At 37.3% G+C, this 27,523-nt stretch overlaps 1 protein-coding gene across 1 annotated transcript in view; it reads right to left on the bottom strand.

The window, feature by feature from the left end:
* gabra3 (gamma-aminobutyric acid type A receptor subunit alpha3) overlaps positions 1-27,523 on the bottom strand; it is a 556,236-nt gene that overhangs the window by 104,590 nt on the left and 424,123 nt on the right. The window contains exon 6 of the mRNA XM_039766519.1: positions 18,578-18,660. Coding sequence (XP_039622453.1) covers positions 18,578-18,660 — 83 coding nt within the window. The remainder of the gene's footprint in view (positions 1-18,577; positions 18,661-27,523) is intronic.

Here is a 27,523-nt window from a genome sequence, read left to right as displayed (position 1 = left end):
TTGTGTAAGAAATTGTCAGATCTCACCTATATTTCATTTAGGAAGATAGTTTGCATCCCCTTAAAGAGGTATGGGAGGAGACTCCACATCATAAAAGTAGAAACAAGTGGGTCGTGGTCGATATAAGAGAAAGGTAATAGGTGCACACTTAGGGGATCCATTTTTCATCCTCACATTCCTGGGAATGAAACTGCTATAATTCCCGGGAAACAGGGAACGGCCAAGCTCGCATATATAGCGTGTAAAAGTGTAAAAATCGATCAAGAAATAACAGAGTTATAGTTGAAAATAATTAAGTGGCACAGTTTTTTGGCCCATGGTGTAGTGTTTTGCAGATTAATTTAGTCAACCAGCAGCAGTCGTCAGTCTCCCGGCTCCCACTAAGACTGAGCACAGTGGACTGGGAGGAGTCTGCACTCAGCAGCTCACGAATGCCGGGACAGGGCAGACATCATTGACGTCTATCAGACAACAGCTTTGAACAGCAACTTGAAATTGCAATGCATCAGTCTGTTGCATCCGCATTATCTGTACCAGGAAACTTGCCATAAAAGAATGATGACAAGAAACTGGATGCATCAGTAAAAACTGAAATGGCAGTGTTTCAGAGCAATGGCAAGCGCAGGCATTGTTTAGAACAAGTGTATCAGTATCTGATCAGGTAGATTGCGTTGCATTCAAAAAAATTTTTTTTTAAACGTTAGTCTATCATATATCCTCCCTATGGCATTTGCCACTTGATTGACATACAGGGCAGCTCAGTCTGAGATCTCTTTCCTTCTAACACACTGGTCATCCCACATGCACCCATACAATCAGATTGTGATTCAGACTATGAATGCCATGAATGTAATTACACCGATCTACATGCTGTCAAATAAACAAACCACACGCCGTGGCTTCGCCTCTGACGCTGACGTGCAGTGAGTGTGTACGCCTGATGAGCCCAGAATTAGGGCGAAACACGTGTCATGTACTCTTTGCATTATTTGACAGTAAAACTTTGCAACATGATCTGCTTCTCGCAACTAAAGAGGGCAGTGTGGCGGATGTTTGCCGACACAAGCGTTACCTGGTAGGTAACCACCCATACAATCAGATTGTGATTCAGACTACAAATGCCATGAATGTAATTACCACAATCTACAATCTATCAAATAAACTAACCATACGCTGTGGCACAATGTAAAGGGCGAAACACGTGTCACGTACTATGTGCATTATTTGACAGTAAAACTATGCAATATATATATATATATATATATATATATATATATATATATATATATATATATATATATATAGCATTTTAATGTAGGTAGATCATTTCGACCTTGTCATTTTCAAAGTAGCTCGCAAGCCGAAAAAGTGTAGGCACCCCTGAACTAGATACATGTACTTATATGACAGCATGAACTGCTTGTAGATAAGGTTAATGTTTTATTGATGTCAACATATTGCAGTAGTTTTATTAAAAATAAGTGTCGGTCGTTCTAAAACCATTCACAGTTGAGATGCCCGTGCACTGTGTCATCCCCGGCAGCCCGGGATTCCCTAATTCAAGGGAATGGATAAACCCGTCCGGAAAAAGTTCCAGACAGTTTTTCACAACCTCACAGAAGTGGACGGTGGTTCTGAGTTGATAGGTAGGGATGAGGACCCCAATGAGCTAGATTACAGTTTTTGACTTACAGGATCTCTTTTTGTCTCATCGTGAAATGCATTTTATTTACCCATAGTGAATTTCTAAAAGATAGCTCCCCTCCTCCCATTTATTTTAATTGAGACCATTTTGTGACATATTTACAGGTCCAAAAGGGGTGTACGGTGTTATCAATCCCATATGGAGTTATATTTCTTCCCATCTTGTCCCCAAAAACTTAAAAAATGCCAAAAAAACAAATATTTGCATTTTCTGATGTTATACTTTACATAAGACATGAGAATGTGATTCAGGATGCCGAACATGAACACCGGTGCACACTGGTCAAGTGTGCACAAGACAATAAATCTGGAATTAACTGATGACACTACAATTTTAACAATTCAAAGACTTACATTTTTTTACAAAACCAATACTGCTGTACTCTTGCAAATTGTTTCTAAATGCATTTCTCTAGCGCCTTCAACACCATCCAACCTCTGCTCCTTAGGGACAAGCTGACAGAAATGGGAGTAGATTCACACCTGGTGCGGAGGAGGCAGGAGTATAGGAAGCTAATCAAGGACTTTGTTAAATGGTGTGACTCAAACCACTTACACCTGAACACCAGCAAGACCAAGTAACTGTTGGTGGATTTTAGGAGGCCCAAGCCCCTCATGGACCCCGTGATCATCAGAGGAGACAGAGGGTGCAGACCTATAAATACCAGGGAGTGCAGCTGGATGATAAATTAATTGGACTGGACTGCCAATATTGATGTTCTGTGTAAGAAAGGTCAGAGCCGACTATACTTCCTTAGAAAGCTGGCGTCCTTCAACATTTGCAATAAGATGCTGTTCTACCAGACGGTTTTGGAGAGTGCCCACTTCTACGTGGTGGTGTGCTGGGGAGGCAGTATAAAGAAGAAGGACGCCTCATGCCTGGACAAACTGGTGAGGAAGGCAGGCTCTATTGTTGGCACGGAGCTGAACAGTTTGACATCCTGTGGCAGAGCGTCGGGCGCTGAGCAGGCTCCTGTCAATCATGCAGAATCCACTGCATCCACTGAACAGTATTATCTCCAGACAGAGGAGCAGCTTCAGCGACAGACTGCTGTCACTGTCCTGCTCTACTGACAGACTGAGGAGATTGTTCCTCCCTCACACTATGTGACTCTTCAATTCCACGCAGGGGGTTTGGGGGTTTTTAAACATTAACATTATTCAAAGTTACTGTCTGTTTTTACCTGCATTTTTATTACTCTTTAATTTAATTTTTTTTTTTTTTTTGTATCAGTATGCTTCTGCTAGATTATGTGAATTTCCCCTTGGGATTAATAAAGTATCTATCTATCTATCTATCTATCTATCTATCTATCTATCTATCTATCTATCTATCTATCTATCTATCTATCTATCTATCTAATAGAAGTAAACTAGGATGAAACAGACTGAAGTGCAGTTTTTTTAGAATATGTCGAGTCACTGCTGTTCAGAATATGATAGAAAGAAAATGACTGAGAATGGTATTAGCAACTTTTATGTTTCTTGTTTGAAGACATTTATTCAAGCCTATTTAATGATGAAACAGTTCTAAGTTTAGGCTTTGATGCCTAAAATGTGCTGTGAGATATAGCAATTTTAAATTAACTTTGAATCATCCATCCATTATCCAATCCGCTATATCCTAATTACAGGGTCACGGTGGTCTGCTGGAGCCAATCCCAGCCAACACAGGGCACAAGGCAGGAAACATACCCTGGGCAGGGCGCCAGCCCACCACAGTAACTTTGAATCAATCACCTTTAAATCGTATTTATGTTATTTTTGAATACTGATTCTGCTGTCTCAGCAGTAATGTCCTCAACTCCCAGCCCTCACTGCTGCTGCTGTTCTTCTACACTCACACACACACATATATATATATATATAGTATGTGTAGTTTGTGTGTCTGATGGGTGGGTGAACCACAGAGTTCAGAGGCTCTAGAGATTTTTTTGGTATTTTTTTTTTTTAATTTGCTTTTTTTTCCTATTTGGAGAGAATACCCAGTTTTTAACTAAGACTTCAGGGTAAATACAGTAGTTAGCTTGTTAACGAGTGTAACTTTTATATTACTTTCCTTTAAAATTTTGAGAAGTCAGGAAGATTGACACCTTTTATTGACTACCTGAAGAGATTACAATATGCAAGCTTTCAATGCAGCTTAGGCAATTTTTTAGGCAACTTGTAATACAAAAACAGGAGTTGTCTGTGTTTATTTAGACACTAGGGGCTTCATGTATATCACTGTGTGTAGAATTCAAACTAAACCATGGAGTATGGACAAAAACAGAAATGTGATTACACACAAAACAAAATTCTGATGCATAAAACTGTGCATGAGTCCCACCCCATCTCCTTCTATAATTTTGCATATTTGAATATGCAAATCAATATAAATAGCCCCTTCGGTTCAGTGTTTTATTAAAAGACAATGATAAAAGCACGTATAAAAGAATTTCAAAAAAGAAGTGGTTACATGTCAAAGTCGACGCAAAAAGGCAAGTGTCTGAGTGTATTAGACAAACAGTAAAGAGAAAAAGATCTGTATCGAGATTAAAGTTGAAATGTCAATTTTAATGTCGAAATTTCCACTTTAATCTTGTACTTTGTCATTAAAGTATAATGTAATTGTGACCCGACATTTGCGCGATAGACATATGAGAGTGACAAAATAGTGCGATTAAAACGCGCCATTAAAATCGCACAGACAAAATCGCCCCGACAAAATCGCGAAAGTTTAATTAAATATGAATTACTAGTTTAAAACATATATAATAATGTTTATTTTAGAAGTCAATATTATGAGACACGGCATGCCATCAGCACGGCACGCAGATAGTCATTAAGATCACGCCCTGCATATGTAGGAAGAATTGCAGCAAGGCGTCTTGATAGTTGGATGTATTTAGACTTGCTGGCTGCCTGACTGCTGGTAATTCCGCTTTGTATATGATGCGTTATGCCAACCCTCGACTGAGTTATTTGTTCGCAGCATGCCATCAGCAGTTATAACAGTTATAACCTAGCACATAATGTGTACATAATGCGCACATATGCGTCCCACTCTCTTGGCCTCTCTCGCGATTTTGTTGGCGCGCATTTTTCGAAAACCAGTTAACGGGTTTGTCGCGCTCATTTGTCCGTCGAGGTTTTGTCGGGGCGTATATGTCTATCGCGCTTTTGTCGGTGAACCAATGTAATAGATTTCATCTTAAAATCGATGTGTAATTTACTATAGTTTCTCAAATCCCATCGTAACTAAAGTGCACGTTAAATGCTTCGTATTCTATGTGTTCCCTGACCCAGTCATAATTGCTACCTGCTTCTTAAAAAGGCTTTCTCTTATGCTGACAGAAGCATGGGGGCAGTGATCGCCACACAGAATACTTTACATTCACGATATTACAGCTCTCTATACATTTTAGAATACTAAGATATATACTTGATATCATTTTCATGATGAAATGCTTTAAATCATATATTAAACATGTGGGGGATAGTGGTGCAGTGGTAGCAATGAGGCGCCCAATCCAGGGATTGTTCCTGCCCCCCGTAATGTGCCTGCTCTGACGTGCGTGACCCTGGATGGAATAATTTTTGCAGCAGTACTGTTTCTGTCAAATGTACTTACCCCCAATTCCTGTCCTTCTGTTTTCTTTCTTCACGTAACCAATCACTGCACAATAAGCATATGTATTAAATGAAAAACCAGCTGCAAGTTTGGAATGCTGATTCCTCAAAACTTTAAAGGAACATTGAAAAATCTTCATTATACATGTTTAATTATTCCATCCATCCATCCAGGGTCGTGGATGGGGATATAAATGTATACTAATAAAAGGCAAAGCCCTCACTCACTCACTCACTGACTGACTCACTCATCACTAATTCTCCAACTTCCCGTGTAGGTAGAAGGCTGAAATTTGGCAGGCTCATTCCTTACAGCTTACTTACAAAAGCTGGGCAGGTTTCATTTCGAAATTCTACGCGTAATGGTCATAACTGGAAGCTATTTTTCTCCATATACTGTAATGGAGTTGAGCTTGATGGCCGTGGGGGTGGAGTTTCGTGTGACATCATCACGCCTCCCACGTAATCACGTGAACTGACTGTCAACGCAGTACGTAGAAAACAAGGAAGAGCTCCAAAAAGCGCTGAAGAAAACATGCATTATATAATTGAGAAGGCAGCGAAACAATAAGAAGCGAGCGAGTGACATTTACAGCCATATTCATGAGTGCTGCTACTTCGGAAACAAAGCACGGTGTAAACCTAAAGTTTAAATTAAGTTCATAGACAGGCTGCCGCTGGCGTTTGTCATGCCCATGGGTAACGCGGGATACAAGTTTAATGAGAGGACGCAGGATATAAACGAGAGTTTTGATCACTTTGTAACTAAGTTCACATTGATGGTGAAGGGTTGTGCTTATGCAAATTCCGAGAGACTGTCTTTGTGGGGGGGATTGACAGTTAAGGTGGGTGGGGGAGTCATGTCATCATCTCCCCACCCATTCACCTCATTTCGCTCTGAGCTGAGCTCCGCAGTTGGTTCTTGCAGAACCAACTTTGTCAGGCTGCCACCAAATACTCACAGAAAAATCCACAAGTTAATATACATGCTGTCTCTAGAGTTTCTCCACACTCTGAATCCTCCAGGCACTACTTGCAAAAGGTTACATTGACAATCGTGTTACGTTATTTTTAAAATGTTTCCTTTTCTTAGCACAAGCACAGCTGAGAAGCTTTGATGCATGTGCTCCATAACGTGTTAAAAAATAACGCATTTAATCACACTTTGCATTCCAAGCAAAGGGGAACTTCTGTCAATGCACGATTTCCTGGTACACCAATTACATTGATGCACACATCAGAGCTACAAAAATGTAACAGTCGGAAGAAAGCGCGTTGCTATGACTGATTGGAGGAAAATTTCATTTCAAAAGACTACCTGACGGAAGCCTTGATAAAAGCGTGGTTTTGTGCACATATATATATATATATATATATATATATATGTATATATATGTGGATGTATATGTATATATACTGTATATATGTGTGTATATGTATATATATGTTTATGTGTGTGTGTATATATATATATATATGACAGCAACACTCATGACAATGACAATGTCAATCATGTTACGTTATTATTAAAATGTTTCCTTTTCTTTTTCATTACTTCTTTAACACACTACTTCTCCACTGCGAAGCACGGGTATTTTGCTAGTCTATATATAAATGATGTCGTCGTCCAAGTGCATTTGTGAAGCCTGATGGGAACTGTAGTCCCTACACAGACACTGTTTCCCATTACGAACCCTCTTCCTTATAACAATTATTGCCAATATTTTAAAATGGACCAGCAGCAAGACACACGCAAAATTTCATGAAAATTGGTTCAGTCATTTTTTTTGTGGTTAAATAAACTGACAAAAAAACAGACATCCAAACAAAACAATTTATTTTATTTATATAGATTTAACTAAGAAAATTCTGAATGCATGGGTGTTAATAAAAAATAAAATATCAGAATAATCCCTGAATACAGGTCTGCCATGAAAAATAATGAACTCCTTTAATGATTTTGACTAATGGTTACCAAATAGTGGGCTGTGATCCTGTGCTAGGCCACAAAATGTCTTCAAAAAAAGGAAGGATCGATTACCATATCCTTTTCTTTATGTTGTGTAATGTCATATTTAAATTATGTGCAGTTCATTTTTCAGTGTGCTGATTTAAAGTACAGTATCATTACAAAAATAGAAACATGTATATATATATATATATATATATATATATATATATATATATATATATATATATATATATATATTGCTATATATAGATATAAATAGATTATTTTTACTTCATATTTTGTACAGCATAATGGTGGTTAATCACTGGGCTAAATTTTCACTAGTTTTCAGTTCTGTAATGGTTATTTTTGTGCATTGAATAGTATCTTAAAATAAGCAAGAAATGTTAAACTTTACAAAGCTTTTTTAGTACTAGGCCCCAACAAAAAGGACAAGTAAAGAGAATGATAATAAAAGTGTAAAGAAAAAAAATCATACTGTAATGGGAATATGACAATCTTACATAAAATATGGATCTGAAAAGTTTGGACCCTGTTGTGCTTGTCAGCACATCGCACACGACACATCTTCAAGCAAATTTTTTTGAAAGACATACATGAGTAAAATTGCCTTGTTATCCACATTTGTCAACCTGAATGGTGTATTGAAGTGAATTATTAATTCTCTCTAACAGTGGAGCTTCAAGGTCCTCAGCTATATTGTCAATTCTTCAAACCACAGTGTTGTCAGAAAGAGGGACTTTACTTTCATTTCTAGCTGCTTCTTCTGTCAAGATCTCAAAGCCAATTTCCTTTGCAGCAGGTTATATTAACTCCTCTCTTACTGTGTAAGCTTTATTTAGATTTAGCTATGTGATTAGCAACTATGTATGATGCCTCCAGTGCTTTTCTGAAGTATTTGAAAATAACTTAATTTTTAAAATATTAAATATGAAAGTTTAGTTAATATTTTAATATGAAGAGAGCATGTTAATTGTCTATTAACATCTATTGTGATACAGAGAAAAAAAAGGCACACAGTGGGGAAAAAGCACGAAATGTCAACTTCAGTCTCAAAATTTCCACTTTAATTACGTAGTTTATTTTGTCATTAAAGTAGAACATCATAAACTTCATCTTAAAATCGTTTAATGAACTAGTTTCTCAAATCACATCGTAAATAAAGTAGCACGTTAAATGCTTTGTTTTGTATGTGTTCTTCTATGTGCTCTATGTGTGTGAATTACTACATGCTTTTTAAACCGTCTCTCTTCCTCCGACAGGACACAGAATCCATTACATTTGTTATATTACAGCTCTCTGAATAACTAAAATACCGAGATGTATATGTGATATCATTTTCAAGATGATAGGAGTTAAAGCACGTTATTAAACATGGGTTTCATGGTGGCGCAGTGATTGTGCGGGACCTTCGATGAAATAATTTATTGCAGCAGTACTCAGGTGCGGCTCTACGCAGAGAAACAATTGGCGGCCCCTTCGCCCACGAATGTCAATATGGTATCTTATGCACGGCGGATGGCCAGGTCCATTGCGGACACTGCATAGCCGCCTCGTGCTTATGACACAAGCGTTTAACTTTTGTCAAAATTTGCCGCTGTGTTTTTAGCTGTGTCGTTATTTTCTCTTTCTGTTTTATATTCAATATACAGTATATTGGCGTGGCAGTCCCTGGGATTTTGCGGCCCTTGCAGGTGTACAGTTTGCACATGCCTAAGGCCGCCCCTGCAGTACTGTCTCTTTCAAACGTACTAACCTCCAATTCCTGTCCTTCCTTTTCTTTCTCCAAGTAACCGATCGCCACATAATCAGCTCTGTAATAGACATTAAGCCATCTGTAAGCTTATAATGTCGATTCTTCAAAACTTTTAAGGAACATTGAAATATCTTCGTAGTACATGTTTAATTATTCTATCCTTCACGCCAGTCCCAGTGAAGCATACAGTGTGCAGCAGGAACAATACTTGAGCGGAGCGCCAGATCCTTGCTAGCGGAGCGACACCATGTCCTTTAATTATTAACAATACAGATTATTTAAATGAAGTTAAACTTTTATCTGTATAATATAATAAACATATTTTGCTGCATTTCATCTTAAAAATGATATTGTCATCATATGTAAATGCGTGCTTTATAAAGGGGCTCAGGTTGTGCAATATTATAACTGTACTGCATGTTTACAGTGAGGTAATTGTACTAATAAGTACAGACAGTTCTACAAGAAGCACTTGATGGACTGATTGAGTGCATTTAGAGCTCTTGGGATGAAACTGTTTCTGAACCGTGAGGTCCGTACAGGAAAGGTTTGAAGCGTTTGCCATGTGAGAAGAAGTTCAAATAGGAAGCATGGGTGAGGCAGCGTATGCTTGATGCTGTATACCGATAATTCTCTTTCCGATCAGCTTCCCTGAGTGGTGCAGTGAGAGTAACAACGTTAAAGCAGCTATGGTATTTAGAATAGATTGACCATTCTGTGGGCCATTATATTGTTACAGGTTAATTACAATCAGATGCATTAAACTAATAAATAATATGTGTTTAATTTCAGTGTATTTATAAAGCTGCATCAGGAAAAGCAAGGATTACCACACAGGAACAGTAGCACTGCTTTGACACAAGGTGCTGCCAGTCTGCAAAACCGAGCGGAGAACTTGCGTACGATAGGGCATGAGGTACTGTGGAAATGTGCGTGGCTTTATGCCAAGTTTAGGTTTTATACATCGTGATTTGAACGTGGAAACGTTCTTACGCAACATTTTTGAGCATATGCACCGTTTATACATGAGGCCCCTGGTGTTTGCTAGTTATCTGAGGATGTTGTTACGAGCGCTAACTTTCATTTTCATCTTTTCCACGTGAGATCTATAGGTCAAGGTCTGATCGAGGGTAACTCCAGGGGTGCTGTGAACTGACATAATAGGTGAGAACTGACAATGTTCCCCAGGTGGAATCATATTGTTACTAAAAGTATTTAATATAAGTTGCGGTCACAAATATGATATCTTATCCTTGCACCATCACCACAATCAGCTTGGCACTGTTTCTCCCTCATATTTGAAGCTACAAACCAATAGTTGTAACAACAGAACTAAGTTAAATTACATGAAAAATTGGAATCACCAATCATAATTTTTAAGACAACCCACAATAATTTTTCCCACATTACATTTACATTCATATTTTGAAATAATAATAAACATGGAAATCAAGGAATCACAGCTATATCTATTATAAAGCATATAAAAATGCTGACATGTTGTCACCTTGAAAAAACTGTTTTGTAAATATATTTATGAATGTTTGTATGTTTACATGTGTGTTCCAGCATAACTCAAAACCGGCAGAGCATATTTGAATGAAAATTGGTATATAACTGAGGGACAGTCCAACTTACAATAAAGACTGTATGACCTCTTGATGCATTGGTGGAGAGGGCTTGGTGAATCTGATACTATCAGGTTTCTGTTGGCATGCATTGAGTTCCTACTGTAATATATCAGCAGCTAACTTTAAAGCTGATTGGTTGAAGTCACATGATCACAATCTTGATAGGATGTGATAAAGTAAAATCCTTATTTATACCATGTTTTCTTTTCATTCTTTCAAATTACTCCTTCCTCTTCAATAGGTGTATTTCCCTCTGAGTCTATGTTTTGAAGCCAGATGTCTACAGTCAAACTTGCTTTCTCACAAGCAGACAAGTGTGAAGTGAAATTCACCTGGGCAATGCTAGGAAACACATTTGGTAATAATATGAAGAATCTTTTGCAGGTTTTAGCAAGGTTGAGTATTGTCTAGATTAGGGCATGAAGGGATACTCAGCTTATCCATCTCTCTTTCTCAGGTTAAGAAGTGAGAGATGTGGAGGCAATGGTGACCTTGGGGCTCTTAAGGTTCACCAAGCAATTCCAAATCTCTGCGTTAACAGGTTTGGTTTACCTGTTGTAGGCCATTGTCTCACAGACAGACAGGTATTTAGCATTCCTAACCCAGCTTTGCCCTTCAATGAAGCTCCTAAGTTAACACCTTTCCACTTAAATCAGTGAGACCAGAAAAATGTAAGAATCTAGACAAAACAAATATTACATTAAAGACCTTAGCTTATTTATTTACACACACAAATAAAATACAAAAATAAAATATTAAATGCAAAACATACATAATAAACTAAATAATATTCTTACAGCAATTCAGCAGTAACGCTACAGATTCAGACCCTCCTGTCTGTCTTCAAGATGATCTGATTTATTTCAGATTTTGTTAATTCATCGTATAACATTTTTGTTCCAAAGTGTACCGAACCTCTTCCATCTTACTTAACTTTTGATTGACCCAAAGACTTTTCCTGCTGAGACAGCATAAGACTTCTTTTGATATACATGTAGGCAATTTCTCTTTATGTCTAGTAATCCTTAACATATGTCATTAAAATATTCACTTCTTTGCATAAGAAATATTGCTCTATTTCTAATTCTGATTTCACTGCTTTGTTCTGTTTTATATTTAATATAATGTAAGCATGTTATTATTGGTAAATTGCTAGTTGATTATTTCAAAGCATTACATCACAAAAGCTCAGCTTCAAGTGCGGCATGTGACAGGGGATTTGTGTAATAAAAAACACGTTCAAATTTCAGAGAAGCACTTGACAGGAGCTGATTTTTGTGGTGTTAACTGATATCTTTATCCTCGTGTTCAGGTCATTGCTTAATGTTTACATTTTTCAACATAACGGCCATATCATGACCTGACAATTCCTGTCTTATATTTTCGGAGCCTCTCCAGTTCATTTCTGGCCCTATTCGTTCAAAGTCTGAGATTTCACTGGTGGGCCAGAATGGTCTGTTTTCGTAACAGTTTGTTCAGCCTTTAAAGCAATTTAGTTTAAATTGTTGGGCAATACATACATATTTTGCTTTATTGCAATATTCAATATTCAATCCACATTATTACTGCAGAAGTGTTTTACTGTTTTAAGCACTGACCAAAAACACTCTTTAAATTAGGTAACAGTAAAATATACATCACAACAAATAAAATTCTATAATTCTCACTATTTGCAAACAAATCCCATTTTCTTTTTTGAATGGATGAATGGTTAAGATATACCGTAATATGGCTTTTAAAAACATTAATTAAACTCTTTTTGGTTGACAGTATGCATTTAATTATAGTTTTTCAAGCTTTGATGGTGCTTAATTAAACAGCCTCACTATTGTATAAACATGTGTTTTTCATGCGATAATGCCCTGCATCAAGATATTCTGCCCAAATACCTCATATAATATTATATTTCATAAAAAAGCATGTGTTTAAAATTTAAAAAGCAAAAACTTATGATTAAAAAATTAGAAAGAACACTGATGTAATAAAGCATCACTAATTAATTTGACTGTGTATCATTAAAAATGTGTATCTGATAAATATTCATACAAATATAAGAAATGCATGCAAACTTTACAAAAAAATATTTCCACCTAGATATGATAGAGACCGACATTGTCTGAGGTCACTTACATGCTTGACCACTGCCACATATATACAGTATAAATTTGTCAGTCCAAGCAATAGAAGCCATAAATAATGAACTGCACTGCGCCTGTAGCAAAACATTCTAAGTATGGTATGAGTGTTTATGTAGTTTGATATAATGTAGGGTGAAAACACTTAAGCACATAAAATTTTGTGCTACTGCACACATTAACAATTTTCTGAATATATAAGTTTTCCGTATGGAGCCGTTAACAAAAACTGTTCCTGGTATTTACAGTTGGCATTGTGATTTATGACTTTACTGCTTACTCATACTGATTCACAAGAGAGCACTAAAATTAATTTTATTTTGGTTTTATAGTTTTAAGATTTTTAAATAGTGAATTGTTTTGATTCACCACTCCCCAAACACATACAAACATTTTTGCAGCACCTGTGAGCTTTTAAATTCTGAAGATGTTTGGTGTTAACTTGAATTCACCATCATGGTGCTGGCTGGAGCACATTAATGCCAAGTATGAATGCTGCACAGCAGATCATTTAGATTGTCATTCTACTTGTTTTTGATGCAAAAATCTATTAATTAAAGCACCAAATATTAAGAATTCAGTGTTAGTTAAAATTGCAAATCCAAATATGTGAATATAGTAATTAAATTGAATGCTATCTCATTTCAGGAAAGCAGACTTTTTCAGCTTTTCATTTTGTTACTATTTTTATTATATAATTTAGCATATGGGTAAAGCATTGAAGCTTCACTTCATTTTTTAGCTATCTTCTGCTTATCCCGATGTTGGTTGTGGTGGTACCATGCCATGCTGGACAGATCAAGACACCCTATCCATATCAAGATTTCATAGCTCTACCATAAGAGATTTAATCACTCCAGTAATTCCTGGGTCTGATTCTAGGTCATCTTCCAGTGAGCCATAACCCAGGCAATACAATTGGCCTCATATTAGTAAGACTGTAAGGGTCAGGGTGGATGGACCTCCATCTCAACTGGTATCGAGGTTAATTCTCTACTGGATCGAGAGGCCATAACAGAAAGATTTGGATGGACAGGTATCCCAGTCAGGAGGCCATAATGGAAAGGCAGACGGGGAAGCTGCTTCTGGGGCCTTATATTCCCCTTGTATGCAGGGTGGCAGTATCCCTCTGATGGAACTCTTATTTGTAACCTGACAGGGCATGTGGAAGCTGTAGTCCTGAGAGGCAACCCTGTTGGGGTACTTGGGGGCTGCCAGGGGGAGATGCAGGAGAACACTGTCCCAACTTTGGGAGACATCCGTCTGGCCCAGAAGTGCTTCTGATGTGCAATGCTTTGACCTTGGAAGTACTTCCTTGTCTGGCATGAAAGACACCCCCTCATCTGTAACAGAGAGTCAAAGTTAGGAGAAGGTAAACAACACTCATGGAGGAGTGGTGGAAGGAGATAGGAAGTGACCAATTGTGAGTGTTATTATTGTGTTGGACTGATTTAACCTTGTAAGGGAATTACTGTATGTTAAACAACTGAAATTGTGTTTGGTTGAGTTGTGTCTGATGTTCAGGGCTATGAGGCATCCCATGGTGGCCACAAGACATACATGTATGATTGTTTGGGGCAGTGGTAAGTTACCTTGGCGCTACTGAGCATTCTAGACTACAGAATTGCATCCCATACAGAGTTGTTTCCATTCATAGTACAAATATTGTACAAGTAAAGTTTCTAGAAATTCTGCAGTGGATAAAAAATGTTCAAAAAAAGGATGGAGGCTCAATGTATATTAAAGACTAGCTGCAATACCCAGCGTTGCCCGGGAGGAGAATAAAGTGGTTTTTTTTTTAAATTGTTTGAGAAAAATATAATAAAAAAAACCACACATTTAAAAATAAAAATAAATTAACAAACAATGAAGACTCACTAATTTGCTTGTCTTGCGGTCTTGTATGTATGCTATAATCCAGTTGATGTTCTGAACCAACCAACTCTATTTAATTCATAAGCAATAGGGGTGCAGTGGTGCTCAAACATAAAGAATGCTGGGAGTCACTTCCAGTTCGCCCTCTGGTGGTTGTTCCGAGTGTTAACTGGATGATAACATGCATAGAAGACTGCAAGATCACCTCCAACCCTACCCAGAAGGGAGTGTGTTAGGGTTGATTTCCCCCAACAGTATTTTTAGTCGACCAATGAAAAACATGTGTACCAAGTTTCATGAAAAATGCTCCAGCCGTTCAGAAGTGATGCTGGAACATACATACATACATATATACACACACCTACATTAACTTTTTTATATATATATATATATATATATATATATATATATATATATATATATATATATATATATATATATACATACTAGCGACTTGGAGCCCAATCAAATCGGGTTACAAATTCTATGTTTGTGAAATCCATATTTTCTCTGCAAAGAATTATTTGGTTTTTTAAGTCCTTGAAATGATTTTGTTATTATGGCACTGATTTGTGCTTAAAATAGACCTTTTCGGCTGATGTAATGAAGAGCTTCCTGTTTAAACGGGGCTACGAGATGTGAACTCAGCTCTTCGGCGCACCTCATTTGATTTCAAACAAATTTTCAAAACAAACCGTATTTTACGACTCTAATCAAAGTCGGAGTAATAATTATGTTGGCGTGGTCATTTTAGATCTGAGATCAGCTAAAATTTAAACAACGACCGTTGTTAATACCCAGCTGTCATTTCTCAGATTGCAAATAAATATCAAAAGGACGGATGCCAAAACTGAACTGCCCAAAGATAAATTTCGACATACCAAGCAAATGGCGATACGTTCTAAATTACTTATGGTTCCGGAGCTGTCGAAGGGTTTAAGTCAGTCGATGATGTTAGTCCTGGAAAGTACGCCCCACCAAACCAACGTTCCAAAAACCAACTGAAATTACTATTATCTGCTTCAACCAACACCGACTTACTATTCTCGCTGTCCAGCGGCGTCACTGAAGCATTCAAGCATTCTTAGCCAATCATGCAATACTGCGTCCGCATTTGCCACATTATGTTCTAACTACAGAGGCATTGCATGGTTCTAACTTCTATTGAGTCGGGGTATTGACGCGAATACCATACATACAGATAGTATCAAATTATATGTAAGGATATTTATACTGTATATATATATATATATAGATTACTATACATATTCAGAAACAGACCCCTGACTAAACTTTGATAGTAGTTAATTTCCCCTTCTCCTGAAAGGGCCACTGATTGTACAGGGGAAGACTATTAGGAAGGGATTTAAGAGCCCCTAGAACTCTAAATTCTTCTTTCTCTCTTTTCAGAAAAGAACTGAGTCTACATCATACTGTGGCATGATTTTGATGAGCAAAGGAAGACGAAACGCTAAACCTACTAAATGAGGGCCATAGTTACTGCCGGGTTATAGTTATATTTGGAGAGAACATGTGAAGAAAGACACAAATGAGGAGTGGAAAGTTCATTGCTGAACAACCAAGTATTAGGAGCTTTACTCTAGAAACTGATTTGGGTTTTCTAAGAGAGGAATGTAGGCTGTTGTACAAATAAAGACCATTGGAGACTCATACCAAATCTGATGTATGTCAACATTGTTTTAATGTATTAGTAACCAGAAATTTGTAAGAACAAAATATATTCAGGGTGGACTATATACTTTTTTTCTAGTTTTCCAAAATCCCCTGTTACTGCAACAAGTATACAGTGTCTATGAAAAGTATTCACCCCTTCTAAATTTTCACAGTTTTTGTTATATGTTAAACTACAGTGACTTTTTTGACACTAATCGCTACAAAAGGGCTCATAAGTGTGAAAGAGAAAACAGATCCCAAAGTGATTCATTAAAAATATGAAACACAAAATAATTGATCACATCAGTATTCACCCCATTAATATAACACACCTAAACTATCACTTCATACATCCCATAAAGAGTTCAATGGGATTTCAGCTGATGGTAGTTTAAATGTCCCCGCATCTCTTAGGGTCATCTTGAGGTGAGTTGGCACCTTGGCCTATCTAACACAGTGAAGGCAAAAGAAGAATCCAAGCAACTCCATGAAAAGGGATTAAAAGGCACAAGTCAGGGGATGGAAACAAGAACAAGATAGGTAGATAGAACTTTATTTATCTCCAAGGGGAAATGTGACTTTTCACAGAAGCTCTTTAAAAAATAAAAAAATACATACCCACTACAGTCTGAACAAGAACCAGAATGAATAAAAGGGAAGAAAATTAAAAAGAACAAAAAAAGTCTGACTTGGCAATCCCAGTCCCAGTGAGGCATTATGCAGTCGTATTCTTGTTAGTTATTTCTTGACACACTTCTGCAGAATTAGTTGTTGGCTGAAAGACCTCAGTTTTAGTGTGTCATTGAGAGGATGTGCAGCATTGTTCATAATGGCACTCAGTTTTGTTTTCATTCTCACCTCCTCTATTACCTCCAGGTGGTCCAGATTATGTCCTATAACTAAGCGAGCCATTTTAATTAGTTTGTTAATTCATTGGGCCTCTCTTGAAATGGTGTTATCAACCCAGCTCACCACACTGTAGAAAATCACACTGGCCATCGCAGAGTTGTACAACATGTGGAGGATGTCATTATCTACAATAAAGAAACACAGACTCCTAAGAAAAAGGAGCCTGATCTGCCCTTTATTATATAGTTCCTCTGTGTTAGAAGATCAATCCAGCCTGTCTTTGATGTGGGCCTCCGAGTGCTTGTAGACTTGGACCACCTTTAATCCACTCTCTGAATAGTGGTCGGACATAGAGGCTTACTGGTGCAGAAACATTCAATACCATTTCCTTGGTTTTACTGATATTTAGTTTGCTGGCAATTATTTTGCACCAGGAAGCGAAGTTCTCCACCTGACTCCTATACTCATCCCCTTATCAATACAACCCATAAGTGCAGATTCATCTGATGATTTCTGCAAGTGACATGACCAGGTGTTATATTTATAATCATTGGTGTACAGAGTGAAGAGAAATGCAGACATGACTGTTCCTTGTGGTGCTCCAGTGTTGCTGACATCCATATTAGAAAACACAGACTTTGAGTCTCACAAACAAAAAAGTGGACTGAGGACATGAATGGATGGAAGGAAATACAGACTATGTTCACATAGGTATAGAATTAAATTTTTTGGATTTAACCACATATTTTTTTTATATATTGTTACAGTAAATGATAACAGATGACCTCTACAAACACTTAATCTTCTAACATATTCACACACACACATACTGTTTAAGTAGTATTGATATTCAGGCGAAACCCTCAACAAGTTGTCCTTCAAAAACACTGAACCAAAACCGCATGCCATCCAGCTAGCTTCAGACTTGCTGAGTTAAAGTAATATTCCTCCAACCGAGAAGACCTCTGCAATTGTCAGCTGTGGGGTTAGTGATGTAATTTGACCCATGAACATTGTCACATTTCACCCCACTGAAATCAATGCCTTTAGTAAAGCACAGCATAATGGGCACCTGCTGAAGCTCAACTATTATCTAATACACCGCTCCAATGAACAACATGCATCAATTTAATAGCAAAGATTTTTTTTTTTCCATAGTAACTGAAACTTATGCACTGGATGACATGCATTTAAGATAAAATGATGAAAACTGACCACTCTGAGGAAAGGCAGATACTTTGATGAGAATTGTAAACAGACTGTAACCATTTTTGGCTAGAGATGCGCACATCTCAGCAAAAGTTTTCCATTGAGTTGCAGATTTTCTGCATGGTTTCATATACATTAAGTTAAAATAAATTATACTTACAGCTTCCAAATTTTAAAGGACAAGCATGGGCATCCATGGGGAAATCTTCTAAATGCATCGGACATTCTGCATGTATTGTTAGCCTAAAACAAGAATGAAAATGATGAAAATACCTTATTATTTTGATTAAAACATTAATTATACTACTAATTTACCTTTAAAATGAAAGTTGTGCAGAATATGATGAGAAAGTAAAAGGGTTTCATTAATATAAACAAGGATAAAAGAGTGTGTTTGACATTAGATATCGAAAACAGGAAGCTGCTGGACAAACAAGTCCTCCGAGTCATACGTTATCCTGACAGCTACAGAATAGCCAGGCATGGGCAGTCTTAGGGGCGTTCTGGACAGACAGCATTTAAAAATACTGCTGCATATTTAGGGGGTTGTTATAGGTCAGGAATGAAAAAAGCAGCACCTTTTTGGGGGCCTTTCCACTCATCTCTGATGTTCAGGGCCCAGGCATGTGATATTTCCAAAATGGTATAAGGTCACTAGCCTGGAAGGTCTCAGACTGGACTTGCATTGTTTGGTGCAGTGTTTCTACACTCCTCCTGTTATCCCTTCTTTGCAAGAAAAAAAAGAAACCAAATTGTTTGCTGTGTATCTATTAAATTGGAGTTACTTTTATTAATATTTACCATTTACCAATGTTTAAACTTATCTTTGTATTGTTACTCCTTTTACTCCATATGAGACCTTCCCATGTGTAACAGTTATCATGTTCCGTAAAATTCAGTGTAAATTAAATTTGATTATGTTCGTATCCATTAGGTGATGAGCTCCCATATGCAAACAGTCTCACAGTATGTGCATACTTTTAATTACAATAAAGTGACGTTCCCTGGAATCCCACATGTACAGCACACAAAAAATGACAATTAACCCATTGTTATCTGCATAAAATAGAAACACAGTGCCTCTTTATATATGTGTGTGGGTATGTGTGCAAATGGAGCTGCATTTCTTTAGGAATGTGAAAGGAAAACCCACAACAATGCTCAGAGAACATACAAACCACACAGACAGAGAAGAGTCATGGGATTCAATATGTTACAGAAACAAGAAAGAGTGCAGTAGCCAGGAATAAACTTTGAGTACAAAATGAATCAATTTATAACAGAGTATTTACATCTCTCTCTATATATATATCAAATGCAAAATTGACTGACTGACTGACTGACTGACTGACTGACTGACTCACTCACTCACTCATCAACAAAAACATTATTTCTCAATTATTACAAAAGCTGAAATTTGGCAGGATGACACATCTATGGTTATATTTGCTAAGAAAGGAAAATTGAGTAAGTATTTTGGGGTAACCCTCCCATGCACCAGAAAAATACACCAATATCTCAAAAACAATTTGACTGATTTGATTGAAATTTGGTGATGAGAAAAAAGAAAATCAGGCAACCAATATTTTTTTATTTGTGGTAGAATTGCTTCAGTAGGTGGGGTATACTTAGGCACTATGTGATCACATGCAAACATGGCCCTTGCAGTTCAAGCAGAAGAATGTTGCAAGCAGACAAAGCTGTAGCTGTATTTGTGTAGAGAAAAGGAGTTAGCGGCGAGTGGAGAAGGGCAGCTTCCCTGCACAGGAAGAAGGAATGGGGTAGCAATCTTTGCAGAAAATGAGATGTGAAGTGGATGAAGGGAAGGTAGGGGAAACTCAAAGAAGATGTGGTTGGCAAGTGGCTACCTTGGGTACACACAGTATTCCATGTTCTGTTGATTTCTTCTTACTTCTTACAATGCGGTATATGTACAAATTCAAGTTAGATTGGATAATCAAGTGCACTTACATACATTTAGTTCAAAGAACAGGGCGAGGGCTGGCAGTTGTGTTGGTGGTAAAATACATACAATACTTCAGAGAACTGGGGTGTTCCCTAGGAAGTCAGACTACGGTGTGCCACTACACTGTGGTTTACAAAGCATAAACAGGCAAGTACCAGTACACCATACCAGCCCAGTTCAAGCCCTAGGTACAACACATGCCAGGACCAATGGCATGCCTTGGTTAGTTTTACAGGATGCAAAATTACATTAAAATCCAAAATGTACTTTATTCCTTCTTATTACCTGTTTGAATTCAAAAGACTAAGGTTTCCTCTAAAATTCTGTTTTTCCCATGACCACCTACAAAAGCCAAGTCACTAGGAATTGCAAGAAATGATCTACAGCAGGAATGTTTTACTCCTAGCCAACTGTTAGTAGCATATTTAAGACTAAGGGAATTTAGTGAACTAATAATATTAGCCTCCTTAAAAAACCAAATGTATACAGAAAAGTACTTAGTTAGTTACATAGTACTTCTGATACATCTGATTAACCAACAGCAAAACCTGGCAACACCGCTAATCTATACTAATAAAAGGCAAAGCCCTCACTCACTCACTCACTCACCACTAATTCTCCAACTTCCCGTGTAGGTAGAAGGCTGAAATTTGGCAGGCATATTCCTTACAGCTTACTTACAAAAGCTGGGCAGGTTTCATTTCGAAATTCTACGCCTAATGGTCATAACTGGAAGGTATTTTTCTCTATTAACTGTAATGGAGTTGAGCTGGAAAGACGTGGGGCCGGAGTTTCGTGTGACATCATCACACCTCCCACGTAATCACGTGAACTGACTGTCAACGCAGTATGTAGAAAACCAAGAAGACCTCCAAAAAGCGCTTAAGAAAACATGCATTATATAATTGAGAAGGCAGCGAAACAATAAGAAGCGAGCGAGTGACATATACAACCGTATTCATGAGTGCTGCTACCTCGGAAAGAAAGTAAGGTGTAAACCTAAACTTTAAATTAAGTTCATAGACAGGCTACCGCTGGCGTTTCACATGCCCACAGGTAATGCGGGATACAAGTTTAATGAGAGGACGCTTGGATATAAACGAGTTTTGATCACTTTGTAACCAAGTTAAAATTGTAGGTGAAGGGGTGTGCTTATGCAAATTCCGAGAGACTGTGTTTGTGGGGGATTGACAGTTAAGGCGGGTTGGGGAGTCACGTCATCATCTCCCCTCCCATTTACCTCATTTTGCTCTGAGCTGAGCTCCGCGGCTAACGCTGTCTTCCGAAGCAACTTCGTCACACTGCCACCAAATACTCACAGAAAAATCCACAAGTTAATACACACGCTGTCTCTAGAGTTTCTCCACACTGAATCCTCCAGGCACTACTTACAAAAGGTTACATTGACAATCATGTTACGTAATTTTTAAAATCTTTCCTTTTCTTAGCACAAGCACAGCTGAGAAGCTTCGATGCATGTGCTCCATAACGCGTTAAAAAATAATGCATTTAATCACACTTTGCATTACAAGCAAAGGGGAGCTTTTGTCAATGCATGATTTCCTGGTACACCGATTACATTGATCAACGCATCCCGATTCATTTTACCCTTGCACCACCTTAGTTTGAGAAGAAGTATGAAAAAATATGAGGTTAACACAGAAAAACAGATCACCAATTCAAGCTTTATGAATAATTGATTCGCTATCAATAATTGTTTTGGTAAAGCCATACTCAGTGTAATCCTTCTTCCATTTTATAATTTTTCCGCCACTAGCCATGATTAAATGAACGGTAAAAAAGTAAGAGCGAAGCGAGGGTGACTTATTTAGGCAGGAATATATATGACAGCAACACTCATGACAATGTCAATCATGTTACGTTATTATTAAAATGTTTCCTTTTCTTTTTCATTACTTCTTTAACACACTACTTCTCCGCTGCGTAGGCAGGTATTTTGCTATATATATATATGAATTACCTCCAAAGAGCTTGAGACTTTTGATATCATGAACTTGTGTACAAAAGGGGTCTCCTTCCCAGCAAAAGTCGAGCAGCCAGCGCGCGCGCATAGCTGTGCCGCCTTTGAGGCGCTGACTGCGCTTCTGCCTTAAGTCAAAGTGAGCACTTTTAATTTTTTTCATCCTCCCCCTGCGCTATAGCCCAGACAAGTGCAAACACGGGACCCCTTTTGTACACCACGGCAAAATAATATTAAGGCGATTCACACTTTCTTTTGCACGTATACGATTATGAGGTCCTCAGCTCGGATTATGAAGACACGCACACGAGTGGAGGACTGACAGTGCCATCACAGCTGATTAATGGCGGGGACATCTCACCAGTCTACACAAGACCCACCGACTGTCCCCAAAAGGCGATCATAACGTCAGCGAACACATCTCTCTATACTATATAAAAGAAAAAGGCAACTTTCCTTTCTTTACACTTTTTTCCTTTTATCCCAAACCAAAGCCTTTCTCTCTTAACACTGCAGAGGACACAAAAATAATTTTCTTTAATTGCCGGTAAGGCACATTACCAGAGGCACAAATTTATTTATTTTTTTATTTATTTATTTATTTATTTTATTACAATCAATACATAGCAATCAAGTTTTACAAAAAAAAAAAGAATTATGCTAAGAACAGATCGATCCCCACCCTTGAGAGAGAGAGCAAGCCAAACGGTGTAAAATTTAAGGCTTTTAAAAATACCTAAATCAACAAATTCTCTGTGCTTTATAAAATCATTTCAAAATATTACTGATTAGATCCTGCCATGTTTTGAAAAAGTCTGCACAGATCCTCTAACTGAGTATTTGATTTTTCCAATTTTAAATAATATAACACATCAGTTTCCCACTGACTTAAAGAGGAGAGTTTGGGTTCTTCCAGTTTATCAGAATAAGTCTGCGTGCCAACAGTGTAGTGAATGCAATCACAATTTGTTTGTCTTTCTCCACTTTAAGACCCTCTGGAAGAACCCCAAACACAGCTGTTAATGGGTTAGGAGGGATTGTGAGTCCAAGACTGTCTGAGAGGTAATTAAAATTTTTGTCCAGAATAATGTTAATTTGGAGCAGGCCCAGAACATGTGACCTAGTGAGGCTGGGGCTTGGTTGCAACGTTCGCAGGTTGGATCATGCCCTGGAAACATTTTGGAGAGTTTTAGTCGAGACAGATGTGCTCGATATATAATTTTGAGTTGTATAATTGTATGCTTTGCATATGGAGCTTGAGTGAATTCTCTGCATTGCTACTTTCCACTCCTTTTCTGATATATTAATTGAGAGGTCATTTTCCCAGTGTCCTCTTGGATCTTTGAAAGGAAGGGATTGTAAAAGGATTTTATATATTGTAGAGATGGAGTCTAACTCCTTGAAATTGAGCAATAATTTTTCCAGCGTGGATGAGGGTGCAAGATGAGGAAAATCTGGAAGGTTCTGTTTAACAAAGTTCCTGATTTGAAGATAGTGAAAGAAATTTGTAGCTGGAATGTTAAATTTGGAATGTAATTGTTCATAGGATGCAAAGGCGTTGTCTATATAAAGATCTCTAAGCAAGTTAATTCCAAATTTTTCCAGATATTAAAAACTGCATATGTTTGTGAGGGTTGAAAGAGGTGGTTCTTTTGCAGGGTGCCACAGAAAGAAGCTTCTCCGTCTTAAAATGCTTTCTACATTGGTTCCAGATTCTAAGTGAGTGGAGCACAATTGGGTTATTAGTGTATTGCCGATAGCGTGTGTTTATTGGAGCACAAAGCAAGGAATACAAAGAAGTACTGCAGGATTTTACTTCTATTGCGGTCCATGCCTGTGTATGTTCTTCTATTTGTGTCCAGGTTCTTATCGACTGTATATTTGCGCCCAGTAATAAAACTGGAAGTTAGGTAGAGCCATGCCGCCTTCTGCCTTTTGTCTTTGTAGGGTCGCTCTTTTGATGCGTGGATGTTTAGAATTCCAAATAAATGAGGTTATTGTTGAATCTAATTGCTTAAAGAACGATTTATTAATGTATATTGGTATGTTTTGAAATAAAAAAAGGAGCTTAGGAAGAATATTCATCTTAACAGTGTTAATTCTTCCAGCTAGTGTGAGATGAAGGGTTGACCATCTATGCAAGTCTTGTTTAATTTTTTCCATACAGACGAAAATTTTTTGATAAAGAGCTTTATGTTTACTTGTGATGTTTACCCCGAGGTATTTAAACTGTTCTGCAATGATAAAAGGAAGGGTGTCTAATCTAATATTATATGCTTGCGAATTCACGGAAAGAGTACACTTTTATTCAGATTAATTCTGAGACCAGAGAGCTTTTGAAATTCTGTGAGTGCTGCTAAGACTGCAGGCACAGAATTTTCTGGGTCCGATATATACAGTACCATGTCATCTGCATATAATGAGATTTTCTGTTCCAGTCCTTCTCTGCTAATCCCCTTTATCTGATCAGTATTTCGACAATGTATTGCCAGTGGTTCAATGGCAATTGCAAACAGCAGTGGTGACAAAGGGCATCCTTGTCTTGTGCCACGTTCTAGTTTAAAGTAGTCTGAGCAAATGTTATTGATGCAAACTGAAGCTTCTGGGTTAGTATACAGTAATTTAATCCATGCACAAATGTTGGGCCAAACCCAAACTTCTCCAAAATAGTAAAAGGTATTTCCATTCAATCATGTCGAATGCTTTTCTGCATCCAATGATAATAATATTTCTGGGGTGTTTGATTTAGTTGGTGAGTATATTACATTAAACAGGCGTCGAAGATTTGAAGATAAGTGTCGGCCCCTAATAAATCCAGTTTGGTCTTGTGATATTACTGAGGGAGCACTTTCTCCATCCTTCTAGCTATGATTTTAGAGAGTATTTTAACGTCGTTATTCAGCAGTGAAATTGGTCTGTATGATGCACATTGTAATAAGTCCTTATTTTGTTTTGGAAAGACAGTGATTAGTGCTTGGCGAAAGGTTTGTGGAAGAGATTGGTTATCTCTGGCTTCTGTAAATGTTGCTAATAGGAGGGGAGCTAGCTGAGCGGAGAATTTCTTGTAAAACTCTGCAGGGTAGCCATCAGGGCCTGCTGCTTTTCCACCTTGGGTGACTTTATAGCATCCAGTAATTCTGATAATGACAGAGGTTTATCGAGCTCCTCCACACTAATAGCGTCAATTTGTGGTATCTGTAATTTATCCAGAAATGCATTAGATTGTATATTGTCTTCTTTAAACTCAGTAGTATATAGGGATTTATAGTAGTCTCTAAAAGTGTACATTATATTTTTGTGTTCGATGATTTTATCTCCATTATTTTTTGTCCTTTCGAGATTGCGTTGCGCACTTCTTGCTTGTGAATTTGTTGCGCTAAAAGCTTATTAGCTTTCTCTCCATGTTCATAATAATGATGTCTGGATTTGTAAATTAGTTGTTCGGTTTCTTTAGTTGTCAAGAGGTTTAATTCTGAATGTAGAGCCTGCCTCCTCTTATGTAGAGTCTCGCTTGGTAGTCTGGCATGTTCTTCATCTATTTTAGTAATTTCGCTTTTTATCTCTGCTACTTTCTTCGCTCGGATTTATTTCTGTGGGAAAGATATGAGATAATCTGTCCTCTTAAGAAGGCCTTAAGAGTTTCCCAGAGTATTCCTGCAGAGATCTCAGGGGATGTATTTGTCTCTAGAAAGAATTCAATTTGTTTGGATATAAATTCAGTACAATTCTCGTCAGCTAATAGAAGCGGATTGAGACGCCATCTGCGGGGTGAGTGTATGGGGCTTAGTAATTTCAGCTCCAAGATCATGGGGCATGGTCTGAAATAACAATAGCATCGTATTTACAAGATTTAATCTTAGGCAAGAAGTTATTATCTATAAAGAAGTAATCAATCCTTGAGTAGCAATGATGTACTGGTGAGTAGAAAGAATATGTTCTTGAATTTGGGTTTAAAACCTCCAGGGATCTGATAAGTTGTGATCAGTTATAAACTTTGTAATTATCTTTGCGGTGTTAGTTGCCGTTCCCCCTGTGGAGGAAGTCTTATCTAAAAGTGGATTTAGAACACAATTAAAGCCCCCAGCCATTATAAGTTTATGAGTGTTCAGATTGGGAATGGATGCAAATAAATTTTGTATAAATTCCTTATCATCAACATTAGGTGCATAAACATTTATCAAAATCATTTTACAGTTAGATAAGTCTCCCATGACCATCACATATCTCCCTTCAGGATCCAATACTACATCTGATGCTACAAATGGTACTGTTCTATGTATGAGAATTCCCACCCCTCTAGTTTTCTTTGTAAAACTAGAATGGAACATTTGGCCAGTCCAGTCTTTTTGCAGCCGGAACTGATCCTTACTTAGTAAGTGGGTTTCCTGTAAAAATACTATTTTAGCATTTAGACCTGTTAGGTGAGAAAGTACTTTCTTTCTCTTTAATTCGTGATTCAGGCCTTTAACATTCCAGCTTACGAAGTTAACTGTCCCATCATGGAGACACTGATTCTGAGTTTTGGTGTCATATTATAGTCTTAACTGGAAGTGAAATAGTTTAGGTCTTAATTTCCTATTCCCCCAAGAGTTGTTGCCATGCATTTTATTATTATTATTATTAGAGGCACAAATTTGAACGTTCACATAGAAAATGTAATTTCTATACCACAACCGTCGTGTAGCGCCTTTCAAAAGGGATCTACTACCGAGAGGTGATCCATATACATTTTAGCTGCTGTTGGTTACTTACCTGTTGTGTTACACAGTCTTTAAAATGTAGTTTACCCGCAACCACTCCAGTAGTGCTCAATGTACCTGTACTTCTTGAAACGTTATGTATGTGTATATATATGTATGTATGTGTATATATATATATATATATATATATATATATATATATATATATATATATATATACACACACACACACACACATACATACATACATACATATATATAATTTGTGTGTGTGTATGTATGTATGTATGTGTGTGTATATATGATGTAGATAGGTATATATATATATATATATATATATATATATATGTGTGTATATGTAGATATGTATATAGATATCAAGATATGAAGATATGTATGTATATATATATATATATATATATATATATATATATATATATATATATATATATATATATG

Source organism: Polypterus senegalus, chromosome 10 (genome assembly GCF_016835505.1).
Source record: "Polypterus senegalus isolate Bchr_013 chromosome 10, ASM1683550v1, whole genome shotgun sequence".
NCBI classification, from domain to species: Eukaryota; Metazoa; Chordata; class Cladistia; order Polypteriformes; family Polypteridae; genus Polypterus; species Polypterus senegalus.
Note: the sequence above shows the minus strand (reverse complement) of the source record. Positions and strands in the feature narration are given on the sequence as shown.